At 26.4% G+C, this 25,000-nt stretch overlaps 1 protein-coding gene across 2 annotated transcripts in view; it reads left to right on the plus strand.

The window, feature by feature from the left end:
* LOC136084073 (uncharacterized) overlaps positions 1–25,000 on the plus strand; it is a 185,511-nt gene that overhangs the window by 68,388 nt on the left and 92,123 nt on the right. For both annotated transcript variants that reach the window (XM_065804189.1, XM_065804190.1), the window contains exons 9-12: positions 5,756–6,020; positions 12,557–13,747; positions 20,461–20,553; positions 20,769–21,011. In XM_065804189.1, coding sequence (XP_065660261.1) covers positions 5,756–6,020; positions 12,557–13,747; positions 20,461–20,553; positions 20,769–21,011 — 1,792 coding nt within the window. The remainder of the gene's footprint in view (positions 1–5,755; positions 6,021–12,556; positions 13,748–20,460; positions 20,554–20,768; positions 21,012–25,000) is intronic.

Below are 25,000 nucleotides of genomic sequence, written 5' to 3' on the forward strand. Positions count from 1 at the left end.
TATTTCGTTTTCCTGTTGACAAATGTGTTTCTTACATAACTTTGTGGATTCAGGTTGTCATGGAATCTTTTGTTCCCTCTCAACGATTCCAGATCAAGCCCCACCCTCATCCATGGTTTTCCTCACACTGTGCTACTCTGATTGCCAATCGAAACTGTTACTTCTATATCTATCAGCAAAACAATTCTCCAGAAAACAGACGCCTGTTTATTACTGCTAGAAACCATTGTAAAAAGGTTTTGTCTAACGTTGAAGCCCACTATTGTCAGGTCATGAAATCTCGTATGTCATCTCAAAATGTAGGCTTTCGTGATTTCTGGAGAATCTCTAATAGCATTAATAATAAGTGCAAATCTTTAATACCACCTCTCTTGTATGGTTCAGACTTTGTCACCTCACCTAAGAACAAAGCTGAATTGTTTGCTAAGTACTTTTCATCAATATCATCTCTTGATTCCACTAGTTGTGTTCTACCTGATATTGGCAACAAACTTGTTGATCCATTGCTTGACATTCGTATCACTCCAGCTTCTGTATCTAAAGTGATTTTCTGCTTAGACTCTTCTATAGCTTGTGGCTCCAACAACATACCTGTTATTATCTTGCAGAAGTGTTCTCCAGAGCTGTTGTCTATACTCTTAAAACCATTCAACAAGTGCTTGTCAGAATCTTGTTTTCCAGCCTTGTGGTAAGTGTCATCTGTTATCTCTATCTTCAAAAATTCTGGTGAGCAATTTGATTCGTCAAACCACCATCCCATTAGTCCTCTTCCTATCATCAGCAAGGTTTTTGAATCTTTAATTAACAAACACTTAATTTCTCATCTTGAATCTAATAACTTACTTTCTGATCATCAGTATGGATTTCAATCTTCTCTTTCTACAGCTGATTTGCTAACAGTAATAATCGATAGGTTTTATTGTGCACTAGAAAAAAGGTGGAGAGGTTAAGGCTATTGCTCTTGACATTTCTAAATCTTTTGATATAGTTTTGCATGCTGGTCTTCTCCATAAGCTTTCTTCTTATGGTGTATCTAGCTACATCCTTAAGATTATTGAACCCTTCCTTTCTAATCAAAGTTTAAAAGTTGTTCTCTATGGACAGCACTCTTCTTCTTGTTCTGTAACTTCAGGGGATCCTCAAGGTTCTATCCTTGGCCCTATACTCTTTTTAATTTACATTAACGATCTTCCAGATATTCTCATACCTAAAGTGGCATTGTTTGCTGATGATACTATCATTTGTCCTGCTCATGATAAAAAGTCAACACTTTTTGATTGCTTGGAGGGGGCATTTTAGCTTGAAAAGGATTTCACTTCTGCTACAACATGGGGCTCACAGTGGCTGTTGAACTTCAATACAGATAAAACTCAATTTTTTTTAGCCAGTCTTTTTATCCCAATAATTTAGATCTTCCTATATTTATAAACGGTGATGTAGTCGATGAATCATCTACTCTTTATCTTTTAGGATTAACTCTGATCTTTTTTGGAAACCATATATCAAATCAAATGCAAAATAAGCATCTGCTAAGGTTGCATCTCTTTATTGAGCTCAACACTTTCTTACTTTGAATTCTATTCTCTATCTCTATATATCTTTTATCTGGCCTTGTATGGAATACTGTTGCCATATCTGGAGCGGATCTTCTAATGATGTCCTTTCTCTTTTAGAGAAAATGCAAAAACGTATTGTAAACATAGTTGGACCTGTTCTTACAGCCAACCTCTAACCATTATTACATTGATGTAATATTGCTTCTCTTTCTCCTTTCTACAAATACTATTGTGGGCACTACTCTTAAGAGCTAGCGCCTCTTGTACCATCTACTAAAATACATTCTCGTGCTACGTGTCATTCAATTAAGTCTCATCCTTTTTCTGTGACTGTTCCTAAGTACTCAAAAAGTCTTACTTGTCTAGTTTTTTTCCTCGAACATCAGGTCTTTGGAGTTTGCTTCCTTCATCTTGCTTTTCTGATTCATATAATTTGCAATTCTTCAAGTCGTTTGTCAATCGTTATCTTGCTCTATAATCTTTATCTTTTCTCTTCCAGTAACATCCAATTTTAATTAGTGGTTGCTTGCAGCCTTGTTGGAAGCGAAGATATTAAAAAATAAAAAGACTATATATATATATATATATATATATACATATAAATTCTCTGTTCAAATTATCAAACACGCTGTAGTTTTTTGTTTAGTAGATTTATACGGATATAAAAAAGAAGAAATGCAAAATGAAATAATTATCAATTTTTTAGTAATTAAACTTTGAATGAATGAGTTTGATCTAATTGAGTTGCTTAATTTGCTTTTAAATACAGTTTTTGCTAAATAATTGTTTACAACAGCTAAATGTTTACAATAGTTTAACTAAATGATTGTTTACAGTTAACATGTAGGATTTCTTACATGTTTATCGTTAACGATTATTTAAAGATTTATTTAAAAATAATAACTTATTGACTATATAAGAATATATTATATATATTTATATATATATATCAAATTGTATAAATGTGCATTCATTTTAAATGTTTTTTTTAGAAAAATTAACAATAAAAATGAATGCACATTTATACAATTTGATATTACTAATCTTTACCTCTCAATTACAGCAGAAATTTTAGATAAAACAATAGAACTTGGAAAATCCCATTTAGAAATTACTGAGGACACTATCCGTATAATTAAGCACTGCAGAAAAACTTTACTCTATTTATATATATATATATATATATATATATATATATATATATATATATATATATATATATATATATATATATATATATATATATATATATATATATATATATATATATATATATATATATATATATATATATATATATATATATATATATATATATATATATATATATATATATATATATATATATATATATATATATATATATATATATATATATATATGTATATATATATATATATATATATAACAGCCCTCGAAATTAGAAAAAATGACCTTAAACTGTTATAGGTCAGCATAAGGTTGGCAAAAAAGTTTATACACAAAGGTCTTACCATAAAACATAGAAACAGCAATGTCAATTTTTTGCCGACCTTACTTTTAGCTTGGCAGTTAGGTCAGCACTGCTGCATGTCAACCCTAATACCAAGGACTGATATATAATTATATTATGATGATTTTCTTTTAATTTTTATTTAATTTATTTAAATTTTATTATCCAGAAAATAATTTGATTTTAATTATTTCAAACAATGATAACATTTTCGAACTTATTTCAAACGATCATAATGCTTTTCATTTATCTCAAGCAAAAATTCTACAAAGTTGAGATTGAATTTATTTACATTTACTAGAGATGCCATGAATATTCCACCGAATATTTGGCAATACTTAATTATATATTGAGAGCTCTGACCTGCATTGTTGTAGGGCATAAGTCAACTATTCTGTGGGCATTTATAAATAGGTTGTCACAGCATGCATTATTTATTTTCTGTTACACCAAATATTTTAACTATAGTTATGCCTAAAAGTTTCATACTCTTTAAGTTTCATACTCTTTTATCTATTTTTTTTATATATTTTTTATTTTTTCAACCATTCAGAAAAGTTCAAAAATAACCAGCTCAGGTATATCTTGCACTTCTGAGGTAATTTCAGAAGGTAATTTCTGAGGTAATTGCAGTAGATTGAATTTGCATAAAAAACTCTAAACTTATTAAAAATGTTATTTTCACGACAACCTCAACTTAAAGTATGGTTTAACTTTAATGGGAAAGACGATTAAACAATTGCCTTTTTTATTAAGTTGCCAAATATTCGTGACATCACTAGTATTTACTGCTTTTTAAAGCTAAATTTTATTTTTCTTGTTCAGTCTTTGTTATTGTTGCTTGTTTACTGATTGTGCATATATATATATAAGTATATTAAAATGTACTCATTTAATTATTATAAAAAGATTTTACTTTAATACAACTCAATTTAACACCATATTTAAAATAACTACTTTAATACCATATTTACAATAATATATTTAATATAGCTACTTTAATACCATATTTACAATATATTTAATATAACTACTTTAATACCATATTCACAATAATATAATTTTTTTTCCATGGATTTTTAAATATTATCAAATTTGATAATTTTTGTTACAGTTTTTAAGTTAGGTACATTTTTTTGACTTTGATGGGTAATAAGTTATTAATATATAATTTATTATTTATAATTTTTAATATTTATAATTTTAAACAAATTCTCAGTAGTTAGCTAGTTTCCTATTTTTTTCCTTTATCTTAACACATTTCATTTTGCTAACGTGCCTATTAAATAAAACCCATAAAGACATACAAAGAACACTTTAGAACATAATAGTTTTTAAACTTTTTTTTAAAAGCAAAAAAATCTGTTTTATAATTATTTTTTCATTTGTTTTTAAGTTTGGTCAATTTGACTAATTTAACTTAAGAATCTCTTATACATCATATCAAACTCCAATTTTAAATCACTCCAAAATGTGTGCTGTTGAGTTTTAAACCACTTCAAACCATAAGGATTTGATTTTTAAACCATTCACATATTTCCTGCTCTTTTTTTTGGGACTAGTATTTACTGCTTTTAAATATTTAAATATTTGTGACATCACTAGTATTAACTGCTTTTATTTTAAAGCCAAATTTTATTTTTCTTACTCAGCCTTTGTTATTGTTGCTTGTTTACTGATTGTGCATTGACCTCTCTAAGTATTGTATACAAATATTATTGTATAACTGGTATTATTGAATTTCTTGATGGTAAATATGGAAACGGATGTAAAAATAGAAAATATTAGTCGTGCACACAGTTTTTTTTCACTTTTTAGTTTTTTTTCAATGGTATTTCAAATCTTCTGCTTCTATATCCAATTAATATTATTTTTAATAAATAAAGTGAAACTTGGCATCTTCTAGCATTAAAATTTCTTTCAAGTCATTGTGAAATGAAAAAGATTTCTTTTTGATGTGAAAAAGTTTGCAACCAACTTATTCAATTTATCATATTTTTAATCATATTTTTCTTATAACCTATTTTCTTTTAATTGATATTTTTTTATAGTTAAATTTTCTTACTTTTAATGATGTTTTTATATAAGGTATAACTAATGATAGGGTTTGTATTTTCTTATAAAAAGTTGTTAATAAGAATAAAAATAATAGTAAAACCTATAATAGCTAAAATATGATTAAATTTTTTTGTTGTTCAAATTTGCAGAAGTATATTAATTTTGTAACTATCATCATTAATTACACAATCAAGAAAAAAATATAGTTATAAATTTTGGTAGTTTATAAATTGTTAATTTTTAATTTTTTTAAAATTGCAGAGATGTGCAAAGTATTTTATAGACATTTTGCATAAAATGTCTTTAAAATACTGAACAAAAGTGAACAAAAACTAAAAAAATACACTAAAGTTGAAAAATGAAAATTTAAACACAGTATTATAAATTAGCCTTCTTTCAGAAAATTTTGTTGCTCGATGGTATAGACTGCTGTTACTGAACACCATGTGTTTAATATTTTTGATCATATAAATTGTTTTAAATCTTTTATAAATATCATTTTCCAGTAACTTTTTACTCTTTATTTTTTATTTTTCACTCTGTTTTTTTTAAATAACTTGAAAATTGTTAATAGAGTTCATTGCATTTATTGTTTTTAAAAATAAATTTTTAATTTCCTTATAATATTCTTTACCATTCTTTTTTATAGGTAATTTTACTGTTTACTTGACAGCAGCCAACAAGGTTAACTCTCTTAACACCTCAGTTAATATTGTTGTTTTGTCTGAAATAAATTGGATAAATATAATCATTGAAGAAAATCAACTACAATACAGCAGTTATGAAACAGTTATAAGCATTAACAATGGCAATAGAGTACAGTTGACACTTGATTTTGGTGATGGTACACCTGTTACAACTATCCAAAATATTGATGCTACTGATATGGTGGTTAATTTCTCTGTCTCTCACACGTAAATGCTTTCATTATGGTTATTTTTTTTATTTGGTAATTGATGTCATTGTTATTAATTTTATGATTGACAACTATTATAATGTAGTTAATCAGTTATATTATTTATTATCAATATCAGTTATAAGCAGTTATTGATTATCAATATCAGTTATAAGCAGTTATTTATTATCAATATCAGTTATAAGCAGTTATTTATTATCAATATCATTAATGTTATCATTATGAATATGATAAAATCAGTAAAAAAATGACTGATGTTTTTAAGATAAAAAAGAAAGCACTTTAAAAATATTTTTTTCAATTATTATTCTATTTTGTAATATATATTGAAAAAATAAAATTTTGCATAAAAATTGGAATAAATGACTCATTTATAGTTAGATGTAAAACTTTATTAAAGTTGTATACTTATATTATATTTTTGGCAGGCATTATCTAGATGGTTAAAAAACCTTTTTCTTCTTGGTTTTTTTTTTTCTTTTCTGAAAAAACTGTTTTGTTTTTATTCAGCATTGTTAAACTCTAGAAGCAAAAAAATTTATTAAGCCAATCTAAATAAGCAAAGACATTTGTAATATAATACTTGGAGTTTTATGTGTTACCTCATGGATCTGCAAAGTTGTAAAAAATTAATTTTGGTACTATTTGTCTTATGGTTGTGTTATTTGTCTTAGGTTTATATTTGTTCTTTAGATCATTACAGTACATTGTTTTGTATTTAAGGTTTATTTTTGATCACACATAGTTCAATGAAATTAACTTTCAACTTGAGATTGGTTAGATTTAGTAAAAGTTCATTCATTTTAAATTATGAAATCTATTTTTGGACATTTCAGTGAACATTGAAAAAATTTTTTTACTGGAATTTCAAAAGACTTCACTCAAAATGTAAATTTATTGTCTAGATAAGAATAAGGATTTCACCAACATAAAGTGTAAGAATAATATTAGTTTAGTTGGTTATAGACACCACATTTCATGAAAAAATAAAAATGGAGCCATATAAAGCTCTTTTTGGCACTAAACCAAAAATTTGATTAGGTAAAAATCTTCCAATTGATTTTTTTTCTATTGATCATGGCGAAGGTTTTGAAAGATGCTGAAATTCCAATGTGACAGTAAAACCAATGTGTGCAATTTTTCTTAACATCCAGGAAGACTTTCTTATCATACTCAATTTATTGTTTGCATCTTTTTCAGTTAAGTTATTAGTCAGTATAAAAGAACAGTTTACATTTATGCTGAATAATTCCAGCTTCACAAGCTAAAATATATGGAAATCTCTTTAAATTCAAATATTTATTCCACCTCCAATCAATAAAAGTTTTCAAAAACATTCATCTTCCTCAACAATTGGAAAATTGTAACAATTTGTTGAAACAAAATATTAAAATAAATATGTGCTTACAATTAATGAATAAGTAAAAACTAAATTTTTCAAAAATATAAAAAGAAAAATTATGAAATCCATCTCAATCTATTGATATCCTTCCCCCCCCCTCCCCTCGCCTCCCAATTAACACTAGTTCGAAAGTATATTATCCTACCTCAAGTTAATGTTGATTAAGTGCAAGCAGTGCATGCAAACAAGAAAGAAAAAAAATCTGATAATATGTTTTTTGTTTAGGTAGATATTTATAAAAGATATTTTATTTATGAAAGATATATTTTATAATAAACTAATTATATATATATAAACAAATATATATATATATATATATATATATATATATATATATATATATATATATATATATATATATACGTATATATATATATATACATATATATATATATATATGTATATATATATATATATATATATATATATATATATATATATATATATATATATATATATATATATGTATGTATATATATATAAAATTATGTATATATATAATACATCAGAACACTTTTTTTTGCGCACTGTATATTGAGTTCATTCATTCAATACTCAACTCATCATACACATTTGTTTTTAGTACTCAAAACGCATCTCATCATTCGCACTTTAAATGTAAAACTCAATACACAACTCACAGTACTTATCTTTTTTGAGTAGTAAATAGAATTTCGTTTTTACAGTAATATAGTTTTTTTATTTTAATTGAGTTTCAAACTGAAAATCAAAAATTTAAAAAAGAAAGACTATTTATTGCATATAAATCGCATATGTTAAATAAAGGTTTAACATAAATGGAGGATATCAGTATATTATAAAACATAAGACACAAATTTTAAAGATATGATAGTTCTCTTATTTTATCAAAACAACATGTATTGTAATGAGTTTTGATGTATGTTGTCTTAAAATATAAAATATCCTTATAGTATAGTTTTTTTTTCAATATTTTAAAAGTTATCTCTTTCTTTGTCATCTAAGTGCTTTATGCTGAGTTCTGTTTTGTTTTATTTTATGTGATCCATTCTTTGCGTTGATAAAAAAGGCATCATTGCCGAGCACACTTATACACAGTTAAACTATTTTTAGCATTGCTTTGAAATCATTTTATTTTTTTGTAAATTAAATCCAAGAAATAAAGTTTAGGAACATTTAAAACTGCAGCAGCTGCATGAGCATCTGAGTTAAGCTCATGATTCCTTTTTTTTTTTTTTTACATTTGTTATCAACAATTTGCAAAAAATTTTCTTTTTATGTATCTTTTTAAGCCATTTTCTCATACTGCATGATTAAAAAATGTAAACTTGGTATCAAATCATCAATATGTACGCGATTTCTATGATTAAAAAGTACAAGCTATGCTTGAGTAACTGAGCATTTTACTGTTTCAAAACAGTTTTTTGATTAGGTTTGTAAAAACAAGTCAACGTTAAAAAGCCTGAGGATCAAGGAGTTAGGTTTTTATTTCGTATTCTTTTTTTTTTTTTGCTTGTCTGTTTTGTTGAAACACTTAATTTGTTTGTTTTGTTGGTACTACTTCATCATCAGATCCCCCTATCATACCTCTTACAACTACTTTGAAGCTGATGGTTAGAAATCTTTTATACCCTCTTGACAATTCCAAGTCAAGTCTCACTTCTCTCCATGGTTTTCTTTTTATTGCTGCAGTATCCAATCGTAACCATTACTTCCTTATCTATCGCCAAAACAATTCTTCAGAATAAACGTCTGCTTACTACTTCTAGAAACGATTTTAAAATTTTTTTTCTAAGGCCAAAGCCCTCATTTTTCAGTGCACAAAATCTCGTATTTCATCTAAAAAATTAGGCTCCATAGACTTTTAGAGAAAATTAACAACAAGATTTATTTTCCTTTTTTAAATCATACACAAATATTATAATAATAATAAATATAATAATAATAATAATAATAATAATGATAAAAAATTTTGTGACTTGATTATAGTAAGGAAAAATAATTGCTTAATATGTATATATATGTATATATATATATATATATATATATATATATATATATATATATATATATATATATATATATATATATATGTATATATATATATATATATATATATATATATATATATATATATATCTATATATATATATAAATATATATATTTTTTTTGTTTGTCACCTCCGAGAAGGCCACTACTGATGAGGAGGTTACTTAATAGTGGTTATAACCCTCTCTCAACTCTATAACTTCGAAATACGAACCTTGACAAACAAGGCTGCTGCGCAGAGAAACAAGTTGAGCGTGGTACTACCAGGGACGTGGTGGGGATCGAACTCGGAACCTCTCACTTATAAAGCGAGCGCTTTACCACTACACCACTACAGCATTTATATATATATATACATATATATATATATATATATATATATATATATATATATATATATATATATATATATATATATATATGTATATATATATATAAATGATAATAATATAAAATAATATAATAATGAGTAAAATAATTATAAGTATTTAATAATAACTAAATGATTGATTAGGATGGTGTCACTCAAACAGAATTCTGATCAAAGGAGTTACACCAGTTTTTAAATAAAATATAATTAATAATAAGCATACACACTTAGAACATCCATAAACAAAGTAAACATTTAAAAATCATATTTTGATGAAAATAATAAAAAATAAACAAACAAGAAGTTAATGATAATAGTTGTAGTAAGTAAACATTTAAGTAGTAATCATATTTAGTAGTAATCATAATTAAAAAAAATAGGGGTATATTTTAAATATTTAGTGAAATGTCAATAAGTTAGAATAAAGTTGTTCTCAGAATTTTTTTAAATTGATTTTATTTTAAATTAAGAAAAGTTGATAAAGGTGGTTGGAGTTGTAGTTTTTTGAACTCATTCAGTAAACATACAAGACTCTTGTTCCATTCACAAATGCACTGATAGACGACAGAATGTTTACCACACTTCTGAGATTTAAATGATGGTACACTTTTTTCCATTATATATGTTTTCCATTATATATGTTTCTAGTTGAGTATGTATGTATTATTCTACTTTCTGTAAAAAAGTCTGTTATAGAAGAAGGTAAATTTTTATTAAGAGAGTCAAAAACAAAAAGAAGATTAACAGTAATTAACAGTGTTTATAATTAAGGCAAATCTTTTCTTCTTCCTCTTTTACAGGATTCAGATTTTGTTATCTCACCTAATGAACGAATTGTTTGCTAAATTATTTGTTAAGAACTTTTCATCAGTCTTATCTCTTGATTCCACTAATCACATTCTACCTAATATAGCTAACAAACAGGTTGATTTATTGCTTGACATTCATATCATTCCAGCTTCTGTATCTAAAGTGGTTTTCTGCTTAGAGTCTTCTACAGCTTGTGATTGGGACAACACACCTGGTAAAGTTTTGAAGAAGTGTTCTTTGGAGCTGTCGTTTATACTTTCAAAACTATTTAACAAGTGCTTATCAGAGTCTTGTTTCCCCCATCTATCATAAGCTAGGTTTTTGAGTCTTTAATTAACAAACACTTCATCTCTCATTTTGAATCTAATAACTTACTTTCTGATCATCAATATGGATTTTGATCTACTTGTTCTACAGATGATTTGTTAATGGTAATAACCTATAGGTTTTATTGTGCTTTAGGTAGATGTGGAAAGGTTAAGGCTATTAGTCTCGACATCTCTAAAGCCTTTAATAATGTTTGGCATGCTGGTCTTCTCCATAAACTCTCTTCTTATGCTGTATCAGGTAATATCTTTAAAACTTTTAAATCCTTCCTTACCAATTGTAGTATAAAAATTGTCCTGGACAGACAGTGCTCTTCTATCCTTGGCTTTAAACTTTTTAATTTACATTTATGATCTCACAACTAAAGTGGCAATGTTTGCTGATGATACTTCCATTTATTCTTGTCTTAATAAGAAGCCAACGCTCTCTGATTGCTGGAGGGGGCATTTGAGTTTGGAAAGAATTTCACTTCTATTACAGAATGGGGATCTCAGCAGCTGGTGACTATAACTCAGATAAAACTCAATTTTTTTCAGCTAATTGTTATTGCAACAAAATAGACATTCCTGTTTTTTAAACGGTAATGTACTTAATGAGTCATCTGCCCTCTGTTTTCTAGAATTAACTCTTACTTCCAATCTTTCTTGAATCCATATATCAATTCCATTGCAAAATTAGCCTCTGCTAAGTCTTGATCATGCTCGCCACTTTCTTACTTTGTAATCTATTCTTTATCTTTATAAATTTCAAATCCGTCTTTGTATGGAATACTGTTTCCATGTCTTGAGCGCATTGTCGAATGATGTCCTTTTTCTATTAGACAAGGTGCAAAAACAAATTGTAAACATAGCTTGACCTGCTCTTGTAACCAACCTCCAACCATTATCACATTGTTGTAATGTTGCTTCTCTTTCTCTTTTCTACAAATACTATAATGGCAAATACTCTAAAGAGCTAGCGCCTCTTGTGCAATCTATTAAAATTCATTCTCATATTACTCGTCATTCAATTAAGTCTTATCTTTTTCTGTGACTGTTCTTAAGTGCTCCAAAAACTCTTACTAGTCTAGTTTTTTTCCTCAAACATCAGTTCTTTGGAATTCACTTTCTTTATCTTGCTTTCCTGATTCATATGATTTGCAATCTTTTAAATGTCTGTTAATTGTTATCTTGCTCTACAATCTTTGTCTTTTCTCTTCCAGTAACTTCCAACTCTAATTAGTGGTTGCTTGCAGCCTAGTTGAAAGCAAAGATGTTATAAAAAAAAAAAAATTCTTATTTGATACAAGTATCAGTTAGATAAAATCTCTGTTTGCACAACATATTTCTCTTTTTTATAAATACTACGCTGCTCTAAAGAGCTAATGTCTCTTGTGCCATTTACTAAAGTTTATTCTTATGTTACTTGTCATTCAATTAAGTCTCATCCTTTTACTGTGACTGTTCCTAAATGCGCCAAAAAAAGTTTGTTAATTGTTTTACAAAATGGTTATGCTTTAATACCACTTATAAAAATATATTAGTTAACTAATGAAATAAGTTAACAACTCAGGTAAATTATAAAAATTTAATTTTGTACAGTTCCTTTTTTTTATAGATATTTTAAGTGCAATCTTGATGGATTTAAAGTCACTGCTACTGCTAGTAATATTCTTGTTGATAGTAATACAATTATTAACTCTTCAAAATCTGTATTTAAAATAGTAATAGTTTTTTGCAAATTATCATTGTTAAACATTGTATCATCACCAATTGTTTCACAAAATGGTTATGCTTTAATATCACCCAACAAAATCATATTAGTTACTATTAGTCAAGATTATGGATCTTACAGGAATTACCTAATTGACTGGGGAGATGGTAGCACTAAATGGATTGACCAGACTGGTAATCAAGATCTTGTTTCGTTTCAAGAACAGCATATCTATGAAATTGAAAAAAAGTATATTATATCAGTTACGTGTAGGAATTCTTTAGATTTTAGTAACAATTCAATTGCAGTTGTGGTCAGAAACTGTTCAATTCCAGGACTTAGTTTTTACTACGGATCTATTGTAACCCCTATGACTGTTATTCGAAGTGTTGGTGCTGACTTAGCTGCTGTTGTTGAAAATCCTGATCCAGTTTGTTTAAAATTGAGCTCCATTTTTCAATGGAATCTTACAAATTCTGTTTTGACACAATTATCAATAGGTACTCAAGTTCAACAAAAGGTCGTTTACACAATCCAGAGAAATCAACTTAATTTTGGTCTTTACAACTTAACGCTTACTTTTAAATATGGGGAAGAAACTAACATTTATATTGCCTACTTGAATATTACAGCTTCACCATTGTTTATGGTTATTGATAAAGGATTTTTTAATTCGATTGCATACAAGAAGAAATTTGGTAACAATACCTTACACCAAAACTTTACAATAAGCTCAACTTCTAGTTATGATCCAGATGATCCAACAATTGGTGCTCAAGATATCACTTTTATGTGGAGATGTAAAATTGCTTCAAATTTATCAGATGCTTTAGATGCAATGTCAAATTTTACACATTTGAATTCGACATATAAAAGTAACACTTGTTTTAATGAAACCTGGGTGAATATTTCTTTTGGAAATTCCAAAATTAATTTTAGTACACATGAGTTTTTGGAAGAAATTAATTATCATATTGAAGTATGCGGAAGAAAGTATGCAGGTAAAGATGTTTACTCAATTGACAGATACAAAGAAGATTGTTTTACTCAAGAACTTTATATGGTTCCTAGAGGTCTTCCAGCTCTTTCTACTATGTATGTAGTTTATTTATTTATTTTTTTTGCTTTTGTTAAAAACAAGCAATTAACATGAAAAAATCATAGTTATATTTCAAAATATTTTTAAAACCTGATTTTAGTTAAAGTGAAAAAATTTTAATTTTCTCTCTTTCTCACTAAACATTAATATTATTTACTAGCTGAGATTGGACCCGTAAAAATTTGGGTCTTATTAGGTCTATTTCAAACCAAACTTTTCTATACTTTTTCCTTATATATCCTAGCTTTCCTGATCTGTAAAATATGGGTCTTTACCAAACCTACCATTTCTTTACATGTTTATTCCACACCAATTGTTTATATACCTATTCCTTATTTACTTCAATATTTTTAGTAAAATAATTTATACTGAAAAAAGCATTCAAAGAGCAAAAAACTTAACATGTGCACCTTTTCCGCATACGTAGAGCTTATTAGAGACTTATAATTAGGTTTGTTTTTCTGCTAAATACATTTCATTGATAGCTCAGTAGTTAAGTGCGCTGTTATCAGTTTTGTTTTAGGGGGTTTAAGACCTCTACTCAGTGTAATAAATTTTGAAATTTTTTCAATCTTGCTTATATATTAATAGTAAAAAAAAAATAATATAGCAAAAAATTTTTAAAGTTTTCTCATTTTATAGATATATTATACGCAGTTATCTCTATATAATGCTTGCAAACTCAACATATGCTTAAGACGTTTACACTTACAAATGTTTGTATGACCACTAAAACATAGTCATAAAAAAAAGTTCATTATCATAATTATGATAATTAAAATGATGATTAAAAATGATAATTAAAATTAAATTAAAGGTGATAATTAAAACCTAAACAATAATAGCCTCAGCTAATAAACACTAATCTAAAAGTTAACCCAAAAAATTTTTTCGCATTGACGTTGGTTTGTGGCAAAATAAATCTTTATGCGTCAAGTTTCCTTTTGCATTTATTATACATTTTTTGATTAATTTTAATTAAGTTGCATACATTTGTATAAAAATATATAAAACTGGTACAGATATATCATTTCATGGATAAGAGATTGCATTTATTACAATAGTAATAAATAAATAGTTATTGTCTTTATTAGAATATATCCCATAAAAACATATTCCATATATCTTTAATAGAAGGAGTTTTTTTTAAAAATTTAAATAAAATCTTGCATCTAGTTTGTTTTTCTAGGTTTTTACATATGTGACAGGAGTAATGTCACATACGCAAAAAAATTGTGGCTTCAACGATTTATGAAAAAGTCTCGTTTATCATTTTTAACTGTCTAAGATGCAGATGACATAATTTTAGCAATCAGAAAATATCAAGAGAGAGGCAAATCTAAAATTGAAGTTTTAAATTTTCCCCTTGTTGAGACAATATGTTTTGGGTTTTTCAATCTTGTCAATTTTTTTTAATATAATAACATACATACAAAAAATCAAAACAAAACAGCTTGAGCAAAAAAGATTTGTAATTATTAGAAAAGTTTACTTATTAAGTTTACTTAAGTTTAATTACATGTGATCCTGAATAAAATGTTATGTAAGTGGATTTTTTACATTTTATAAACAATATTCATAAACAAATAGCATTTGTTTATGTATATTGTTTTTATAGGGATGGTTAAGTGCCAAACCTGCCTATAACAACAAAGTTTAAAAAAAATAAGTTTTATATTAAAAAACGATTTATTTAATGTTTCTTTGCAAACACCAATACACTATACTTAAAAATTTTAAAGTGTACTGAACTGCAACTACTTTTAATTTTTTGGTTTAGTGGCTTTTGTTAAGTACTTTTAAATTTTGCGTCAAATTATCTCATTTCAACCTATTCGTTGTATCATCCTTACTGCAGCCATTTTTCAAAACACCCTAAGGTGTTTGAAAAACGGCTGAAAAAAATCAAATTTGACTTTTTTACAAAATAAGCTAGTTTAGATGTCTACAAATGTTATTGAATACATATTTTCAAAGAGTTATTAGTTTCAAAAAACGTTTTACAAAGAGTTTCTCCTATTAATCTTTTTTTAATTGCGTTTTTTTTGAAATACGTAATAAGCATATTAAGGTGTTTTGAAAAACAGTTGCAGCATATATTTATAGTTAAAAGATAAATGTAGCAAAAAAAAGTTTTAAAGTTTTTTCTAGCTATAGGCTTTTTCTTTTTTTTTTGCCCCCACAGCAGCACCATCTGGAGTAGCAGGACAGTCTTGTTAAGTTTTTTTTTATTAATTTTCAAAAAACTTTTTTTTCAGACCATCCGCAGCTTATTAGAAATAATTTCCTAAGCATATTAATAATATAAGTATCTCAATCATGACACATACGCAACAAATTTATTCTTCCTGTGTTTTGATGTTTTTAGAAATTTTAGCTTTTTTAAAATCTTTTCGTTTTTTAAAGTGTATAATATCATTACATATGTTTGTATATAATCTCTATAAAACTTCGTTTTATAGTGATTATATACACGTTTGGTGAATGGAAAAAACCTTTTGCCAATGATAAGCAATCTTTTTTAAAAATAAAAAGTATTCAAAAGACACCATGCTGTCAAAATATATATGGGAATTTAAAGGTAAAAATATTGATGATTTTATACTGAATTGGTCCATTTTTAAAACAGCGCCTGCATATAACAATATTTCCAAAAAATGCATTCTATGCCTACTAGAAAAATTTGAAATAATTACTCATGCAAACCAAGAATACTTATTAAACAAAAAATCCAAATTAATTTCTAAACGAAGGCATGAAAATAAGTTTCTCCTAAAAAGCTATAAAAATAAATGAGCTCAAATAATAGTTACATTAAATCCCCCTTTTGAAAAATATTTTTTTTAATAAGCATAAGTAATAATTCCTAAAGAATTCTTTTTATAAAAGTGTCAGCAAATTCCACTAATGCGTGAAAACTTACAGTAGTTAAGAAATTTGTGACTTCCTGTAATTTAATTTTTGGTATAAATTGAAGTTTTATTGATTTGATCATTCATTTCTGATGAGTCTTTATTGATGAAACACAGTGTTAAATGAAAAAAATTTTTTGTTAAGTGATTTTCTACTAATTTATAATTGCTCTGTTCTTTTAAGAACATTGAGCACTCTCTTTTGTAGAATACATTTTAAAGTTGTTTATATATATATATATATATATATATATATATATATATATATATATATATATATATATATATATATATATATATATATATATATATATATATATATATATATATATATATATATATTAGGGTGTCCCAAAAACATACTTTTTCTCTGAAGCTAAAAATTAACAGAAAAAAAAATTTTGAAGCCAGGAAGTGATAGCTGTAAAATTTGAAAAAATTGATTTTTTCAAGAATAAATGACCGTTATATCAATATTGGAATAATATGTAATGAAATTTATTTTTATCTTTTATTTTGCTTTTAATAAAGTTAATAATGATGCCTAATTATCAAATAGAGCTATTATGACTCTTTAAAAGCATATTTTGGTTTTAAGAATTAGGCTCAGGTATGTTAAAGCAAAATATATTGAGAGGCTCAGAAATATGATTAAGCTTACAAAATATCTGCTTTCTCAAAAGTTTTGTAGAAAAGACAAATAAACTTTCTTTGAATTTGATATATAAATATTTTTAGAGCTTTACCAAAAGCTCTAAATTACGCTCACCAAAAGGTGTACAAGAAATAGTTTTTATTTTTCCTTTTTGAGGACATTTCTCAAGTTTTGCCATTCTCTGAAGTCCACAGAGGCTATTAATAACCAAAAAAACAAAATCAGTTGTCAAAAAGTGATTTTTGTAAAATTTAAAAAAATTAAATCTTTTGAAAATTAATGTTATTTTGTTGTCAATGTTATTTAATTTCTTAGGACATTTTTCTCATTCTTTTGTTATTTTAAACATTTATTGTTGAATAGTAAAGTGAATTATTAGTTTAATGCATGCTTTTATTTTATATGAATAATTTTTGTAACAGACTTGGTTACACTTATTTAAAATATTTTAAGAAGCTCATAATAATAATTATTCTTAAGCTTGCAAAACCGTGTGCATACTCGAAGACCTTGTGGTCAAAAAAAAAAAATCATCAATACTTATATATAAATATTTTTGTTTTGCAAAGCAATAACCTCATTAAATGGTTTTCATGCATCAAATAAACACAAATGAAAATTTCAGTATTCTGCTCATAAACATGATTTAAACTGAAAGTATTAAACCTGATTTAAAGTAACACACAACAAAATGCTAATCATGCACCTAATTTTTAAACATAACCTGAGCCTCATATGTTTATAAATGTATAATTTTCTTATAAAAAAAACATGTCACATACGGACTTAAGTCATCTTTAGTCAATTAAAAAAGAGGAAAACACTAATACCAGAAAGCTAATGTTTCCTATAAATTATTCAATCAACCAGCTGTCATGGGCAGCTGATTGATAGAATATTTTAACCAGCTTCTCTGCATTGGAAAGCCTCAGATATACAATTTTATAAATGATTTTTCTAAAATTCTTTACACCACTGATTTCAACACTGAAGTTCTTTTATGGAGTTTTTACCATCTTCACTACCTTCCCTGTTCTGATTTATCTGCAAGCATCATATGTTGGAGGTACACATTTCTCATTTTGTGGAGGATCTTGTTGATGAGAAAATAAAATGGCACAGGAAAGCACTATATGTAAGATTATATAAAAGCTGGTCACTCAGAATGAGGTGGATAAGATTTTAGGTTTGATTAGAATGGGTAACAAGTTAGGTTGTTTTTAAACAACATTAAAAGGGAGGTCCTGAAGTTCCTCAAGAGGCCATTGACCACAGAGATATTTAACATGGGGACTACAAGAAGCTATGTGAACTAGTTGTCTTTTAATTTTTAGGAGATGTACCACTATTTCATTTTCCTCAATCTGGAGCCTTTCATTATTAGTTAAATTATATTATCAATCACTTTTTTTTTTCTTGGAGGAAAGGAAGGGGGGGGGGGAAGTACATTTTAGAGTTTTTTAAAAATATTATTAATAATTCATTCCTAAGGTGTTTGGTAAATGTTTCATATGGGGAAACCAAAGCTACCAGTTGTTAGCAGGTCAATGGAGCTTACTAAGCGAGGTTTCAATAGGTTGTGGCTTGCAGGAGCTTACTGAGCTAGTAGGAACTTAATGAGCCGGTAGTATAGCTGAGATTCATGTTGGGGAGTTGAAATGGCGGATAAAGTGAAACGACTGTTAGACATTTTACATATTTAAAAGATATTTGAAGCTAATTGAATGTGCCAATGGCTACACAGAAAAGATTATCCTATTGGTCCAGAACTTTGTTAGAAACAGCTTATTGGGTAACACAATAAAGAACCTCATACTGATCGCCAGAGAATAACTTCTTAAACTAAAAAATAAATATTTTTAAGATACTTTGATTTTTCACAAAAAAAATGTACATTTTTTTTTGAAAAATGAAATTTTACAGCTATCACTTTTACTGGAACAAAAAGTGTTTTTTTGGTAATTTTAGCCTATTTGGACCTTAGAGAATGGGAAAAAATTGAGATATATATATACATTTTTGGGACACCCTAATATATATATATATATATATATATATATATATATATATATATATATATATATATATATATATATATATATATATATATATATATATATATATATATATATATATATATATATATATATATATATATATATATATATATATATATATATATATATATATATATATATATATATATATATAGGTATGTATATTCTGAAGTTTTAAATAAATTGAAGTTATATAGTCTTATATAGTTGAATAAAAAATTCATTATTATTTAAAAATTAAAATAATTGATAATTCTGACTTTGTAGATGTGAATTAATATAAAAAATATTAACGTTAAGTAAAAACGAAATAATATTAACGTTAAGTAAAAAAGAGAGAAAATTCAAATTTTTCACTTAATTTAGATAAATTTATTTAATTAAAATCAGGTTTTAAAAACCTAAATATACATATATTTATGTGTTTTATATAAAACACAAACTCATATATATAAAACACACACATATATATATATATAAGACACATATAAATATATATACGCATAATTATATACATATATATATATATATATATATATATATATATATATATATATATATATATATATATATATATATATATATATATATATCAGTCTTGGTTAGAAAGGCATGTTTGATTGCATGCCATTATATGATTAAATATTTTATTTTGACGATTTGACCACACCTATTAGCATTTCGAAAATGCGCTGAATACAAATGAATTTTAGAAACAAATCTTAACTAATGTTTCTACATCATCAAAGCCCTTTTAAAATTACAAATTACTAATTATTATTTTTGTTTTAAGTATAATGAAAGTTTTATACATTTGATTAGAGACTTTATTTGTCTAAATTTTTTTTCCCTACTCTTGAATCCTTTAAAACTCTCTCCCATCTTCATGTCTTCTCAACTCATACAACCTACAAATGCTCGGAGTGAACTAGATTTAAAAATAAATATTAAAGCTATTATTTTATTTTAAATAAATTGAAATTATATAGTTTTAAATAAATTGAAGTTATATTATATAGTCTTAGTTGAGTAAAAAATTCATTATTATTTAAAAATTAAAATAATTGAAAATTCTGATTTTATAGATGTGTTTCCAACTGTGATAAAAAACTGAATTTTAAGGAACGTGTGATATATACATTTGAATGTGAAGATACATTTGATTGTGTTCTACAAACGTGAGTATCAACAAACTCACTTCGCACAATGCTTTGTACTTGTTTTATATAAACTTTCTATTTATGTATATACATTTATGTAAATGAAATATATGTATGTGTATACATTTATTTCTTTTATTTTTAACTCCTCAAGCCTTGTTGTTTTTTTTTGCACCACATTTTCAAACTGTTTTTATAAATGTAAAAAAGTTTTTTTTGATTTTTTGTTTTAGATTAGAGGCACAATGGGATATAGCAGATGATGCTGGTAATTTTCCTCCTGAGCTTTCTGCTCCGAATGCTACAACAACAGGGTTTTATTCCCCTAGTCTTGTAATCAATAAAGATATTCTTCTTGAATCAAAAAATTACACGTTTACATTAATTTTTGGTTATGCAGATTCTTCAAAGAGAGCAAAGATTAAATTTACTAAGTCTACATGTTCTAAACCAACACCAGGAGTTTGTTATGCCAAGTAATAATAAAATATATTATACTTCAATAGCAATAATAATATTTTATTATTTTGATAGTATATATTTTTTATTATTATACTTTATTGGCAATGATAATATATTTTTATTTTTAACATACAGCTTTATGTTTATTTGCTTTTCATTTTAATGAAAAAATTGCTTATTAAAATCACTTAAATCCTCAAGTAAAATTCTTAAGAGTTTGTTGAAACATAAGTCATAGTCATTCATATTAAAACTATTAGTATTTATTTGTCATTATTTTAAAAAAATGTGTTCCATTTATATACTAAATTAAACTTGTCATTTGTTAAATTATTCATTATAGTCCTAATTTATTTATGCAACCATATAAGTGTGGGACTATGGATGTTAAACATAAAATAGAAAGAAAGTTTATGCAACCACATATTCAAACCACACAAGTGTGGAACCATGAAAGTTAAATATAAAACAGAAAGAAGAAAAAAAAAGTTGCTTATATACTAAATTTTATAAAACTTATTTTTTTTCATCACCTTAAAATTAAGATTTTTTTCAACACCTTAACTTCCTAAGATTCAAAAAACTAAATTTTATTTTCTCAAAACAGTCAATATTGGAGTTAAACCATGGTTGAATATAATTTAATTTTAAATGAATAATTATTAATTTTTAAAAAGCAACTCGAATACTTTTACCTTTAGTTTACTTATGGTTCAATATAGAAGTGGTTAATATTGTATATTATATATTCATTAAGATATATCACTGTTTATTACTATATTTTCATTAAAGATATATTAGTGTTTTTATGATATATACTTTAAAGAAATATTAGTTATTAACAATTTAAGGACATTTTATTGTGTAACATTAAAATGTCCTTACATGGACATTTTAATGTTACACAATTAAAATGTCCATGTAAGGACATTTTAATTGTGTAACATTACACAATTAAGATTGTGTAATGTTACACAATTAAAATGTAACATTACACAATTTTAATTGTCTCTTTTATATGGTTTTAAGTTATCTTAGGAAAAATATTTTGATTAGTTTTGTTATTTTAAAAAAAAATTGAATTTATGTTGTAAACTTAATTCCTTTGTATTCATAATTTTTACAAACAGTTTTGCTTTTTGGTGCAAAAGTTTAAACAGCATGTTAATGATTTAATGAATTGATAATAATGAAATTTCATTTCGCTTAGATCCAAAGTGACAAATGCACTACAGATTCTGCAAGCTGTTTGGATAGAACAAATATCCACCACAAGATAAGAAAAATAAAAGTAACTTTCAAGATGTGATCTTGAATGTAACTTTTATCTCTCTTATCTTGTTCCCAGCCTTTCAAATATGCTTTTCAGCTTTTCTTTTTTTTGAACATCACTTTTGAATAAGGCTGCAAGCAACCATTGTTAGAATTGTAAGTTACTGGAAGGGAAAAGATGAAGTTTATAAAGCAAAATAACAGTTAACAGACGACTTAAAAGATTGCAAATTGTATGAATCAGGAAAACAAGATGAAGAAAGCAAATTCCAAAGAACTGATGTTCAAGAAAAAAATTTAGTCAAATAGTAAGTTTTGGAGCACTTAGGAACAGTCACAGTAAAGGGATGAAAATTAATTGAGTGACGAGTAACATGAGAATGAATTTCAGTAGGTGGCACAAGAGACACTATCTCTTTAGAGCAGCGCCCATTACAGTATTTATAGAAAAGAGAAAGAGAAGCAACATTAGGTTGATGTGACAATGGTTGAATGTCTAAATATGTTTATGATGTGTTTTTGCACCTTGCTTAAAAGGGAAAGGGCATCATTTAAAAATACATCCCAGATATGGCAAGAATATTTCATACTAGTAAGGAACCAGAGATTTATGGAGATAAAGAATAGAATCCGGTGTAAAAATAGTGTAGATGACTCATCAAGTACATTACTGTTCATAAATATAGGAAGATCTAGATTGTTGGGATAACAATTAGCTGAAAAAAATTGAGTTTTATCTGATATATAGTTCACCAGCCACTGAGAACCCCATGCTGTAGCAGAAGTGAGATTCTTTTCAGGCTCAAATGCCCCCTCCAAGCAATTAGAGAGTGTTGGCTTCTTATCAAGATAAGAATAAATGGTAGTATCATCAGCAAACAATGCCAATTTATATGTGAGAGTTTCTGGGAGATCATAAATGTAAATTGAAAAAAGTATAGGGCCAAAGATAGAATATTGAGGAACTCCTGAAGTTACGGGAAATGCTGTTCATCATGGACAACGTTTATACTACGATTGGTAAGGAAGGATTCAATAATCTTAAAGATACACTGTAAGTAGAAAGCATATGAAGAAGACCAGCTTGCCAAGCCAAACCAAAGTGTTTAGAAATGTGGTGAGTGATTTTAAAGTGTGGTAGTTAATCTAATGCATGATGAAACTTATCAGTTATTACTGTTAACAAATCAGTAGTAGAATGAGAAGATCGAAAACCATGTTGATGATCAGAAAATAAGTTATTAGATTGGAGATGAGAGATTAAGTGTTTGTTAATTAAAGACTCAAAAACTTTGCTTATGGTAAGAAGAAGACTAATGAGACAGTGGATAGATGAGTCAGATTACTCTCTAGAATTTTTAAAAATAGGGATAACAGGTAAAGCTTTCTAGCAGACTGGAAAAAAAAACTCTGATAAGCACTTGTTAAATTGTTTTGAAAATATAGATAACAGCTTCAGAGAACACTTCTTCAAAACTATCACAGGCATGTTGGTTCAAGTCTAAACAGGAAATCACTTATAAAAAAGCTTGAGTGATACAAATGTTAACCAACGAATTAACCTGTTTGTCAGCTATATTAGGTAAAATGTGATTAGTATAATCAAGAGGTGTGATTGATGAAAAGTTCTTAGCCATTAGTCCTTTAATTCTACTTATTTAGACCTTTAATTGTACCCATGGATCTTTGATTTTTTCAACCAAAACTCAATCTTGCATGTTTCAGCTAAGTTATATCATTTTACTATTATTGTTCTTTCATGCTTCAGAGCATGTTCCATTTGTTCATCTAGTATTTTCCCTTGAATATCTGTGGTTTGGATTCATCTCCTGCATACATGCTTTCCTAACTCTCATTTACAGTTTTTTATGTATTCTGTTAACGTTTTTTTTCACTTTGAAATTCTGTGTTTTCTGTTAAGACTGTTAAGTCTTAATTGCCTTGCTTGCAGCCTTGTTTATTGCAGCCATGTCTTGCTTAATGGTTACTTGCAGCCTAGTTAAGAGCGAAATAAAAACAAAAGAATAAAGACTTCAGTTTAATTTAAATTATAAGAAAAAACAATTTATTTTTATAAACTGTTTTTTCTTATAATTTGTAAATAGTCATCTTTTGTAAGTGATTGTTGACATTTTAACATGTTTACTTAATTTTTAAAATTTTTTGATCTTTTGATAAGCAACTTTTTTGAAACTATTAATTATCATTGCTCTCCTTCAAAGTTCTTAATAGTTTGGTTGAACTATTTGCTCTATTGCATTATGTCATATATACAAAAGGTTATATATGAAAAGGTTTTTATTCATCAAACCCTCTCTTTTATCTGATGCTGCTTAATATAAAATGGTAATTCAACAGAACTACAAAGAGTTAATTTTAAAATGTTAAATGGTTGATTCAACTTGCTTTAGTATTGCTTAACGAGGCTAATTGGCCAAAAAAGCTAAGAAAAAAACCTAAATAAAGCATGAGTCACAAAAATCTTCAACCAAATTTTTCAACCAAAGACCAAATTTTATTTTGGCTTTTTATTCCATACTAAATGTACTAAAATCTTAAATAAAGGTATTTAAAATATAGAAGTTAAAATTGTATATGTTAAATAAATATAGTTCACCAACAGAAAAGTTGTGACTTTACTCACCTAATAACTAAGCCGAATTGTTTGCTAAGTACTTTTCATCAATATTATCTCTTGATTCCACTAGTTGCATTCTACCTGATATAGCTG

This window comes from Hydra vulgaris, chromosome 08, assembly GCF_038396675.1.
Source record: "Hydra vulgaris chromosome 08, alternate assembly HydraT2T_AEP".
Taxonomy (NCBI): domain Eukaryota; kingdom Metazoa; phylum Cnidaria; class Hydrozoa; order Anthoathecata; family Hydridae; genus Hydra; species Hydra vulgaris.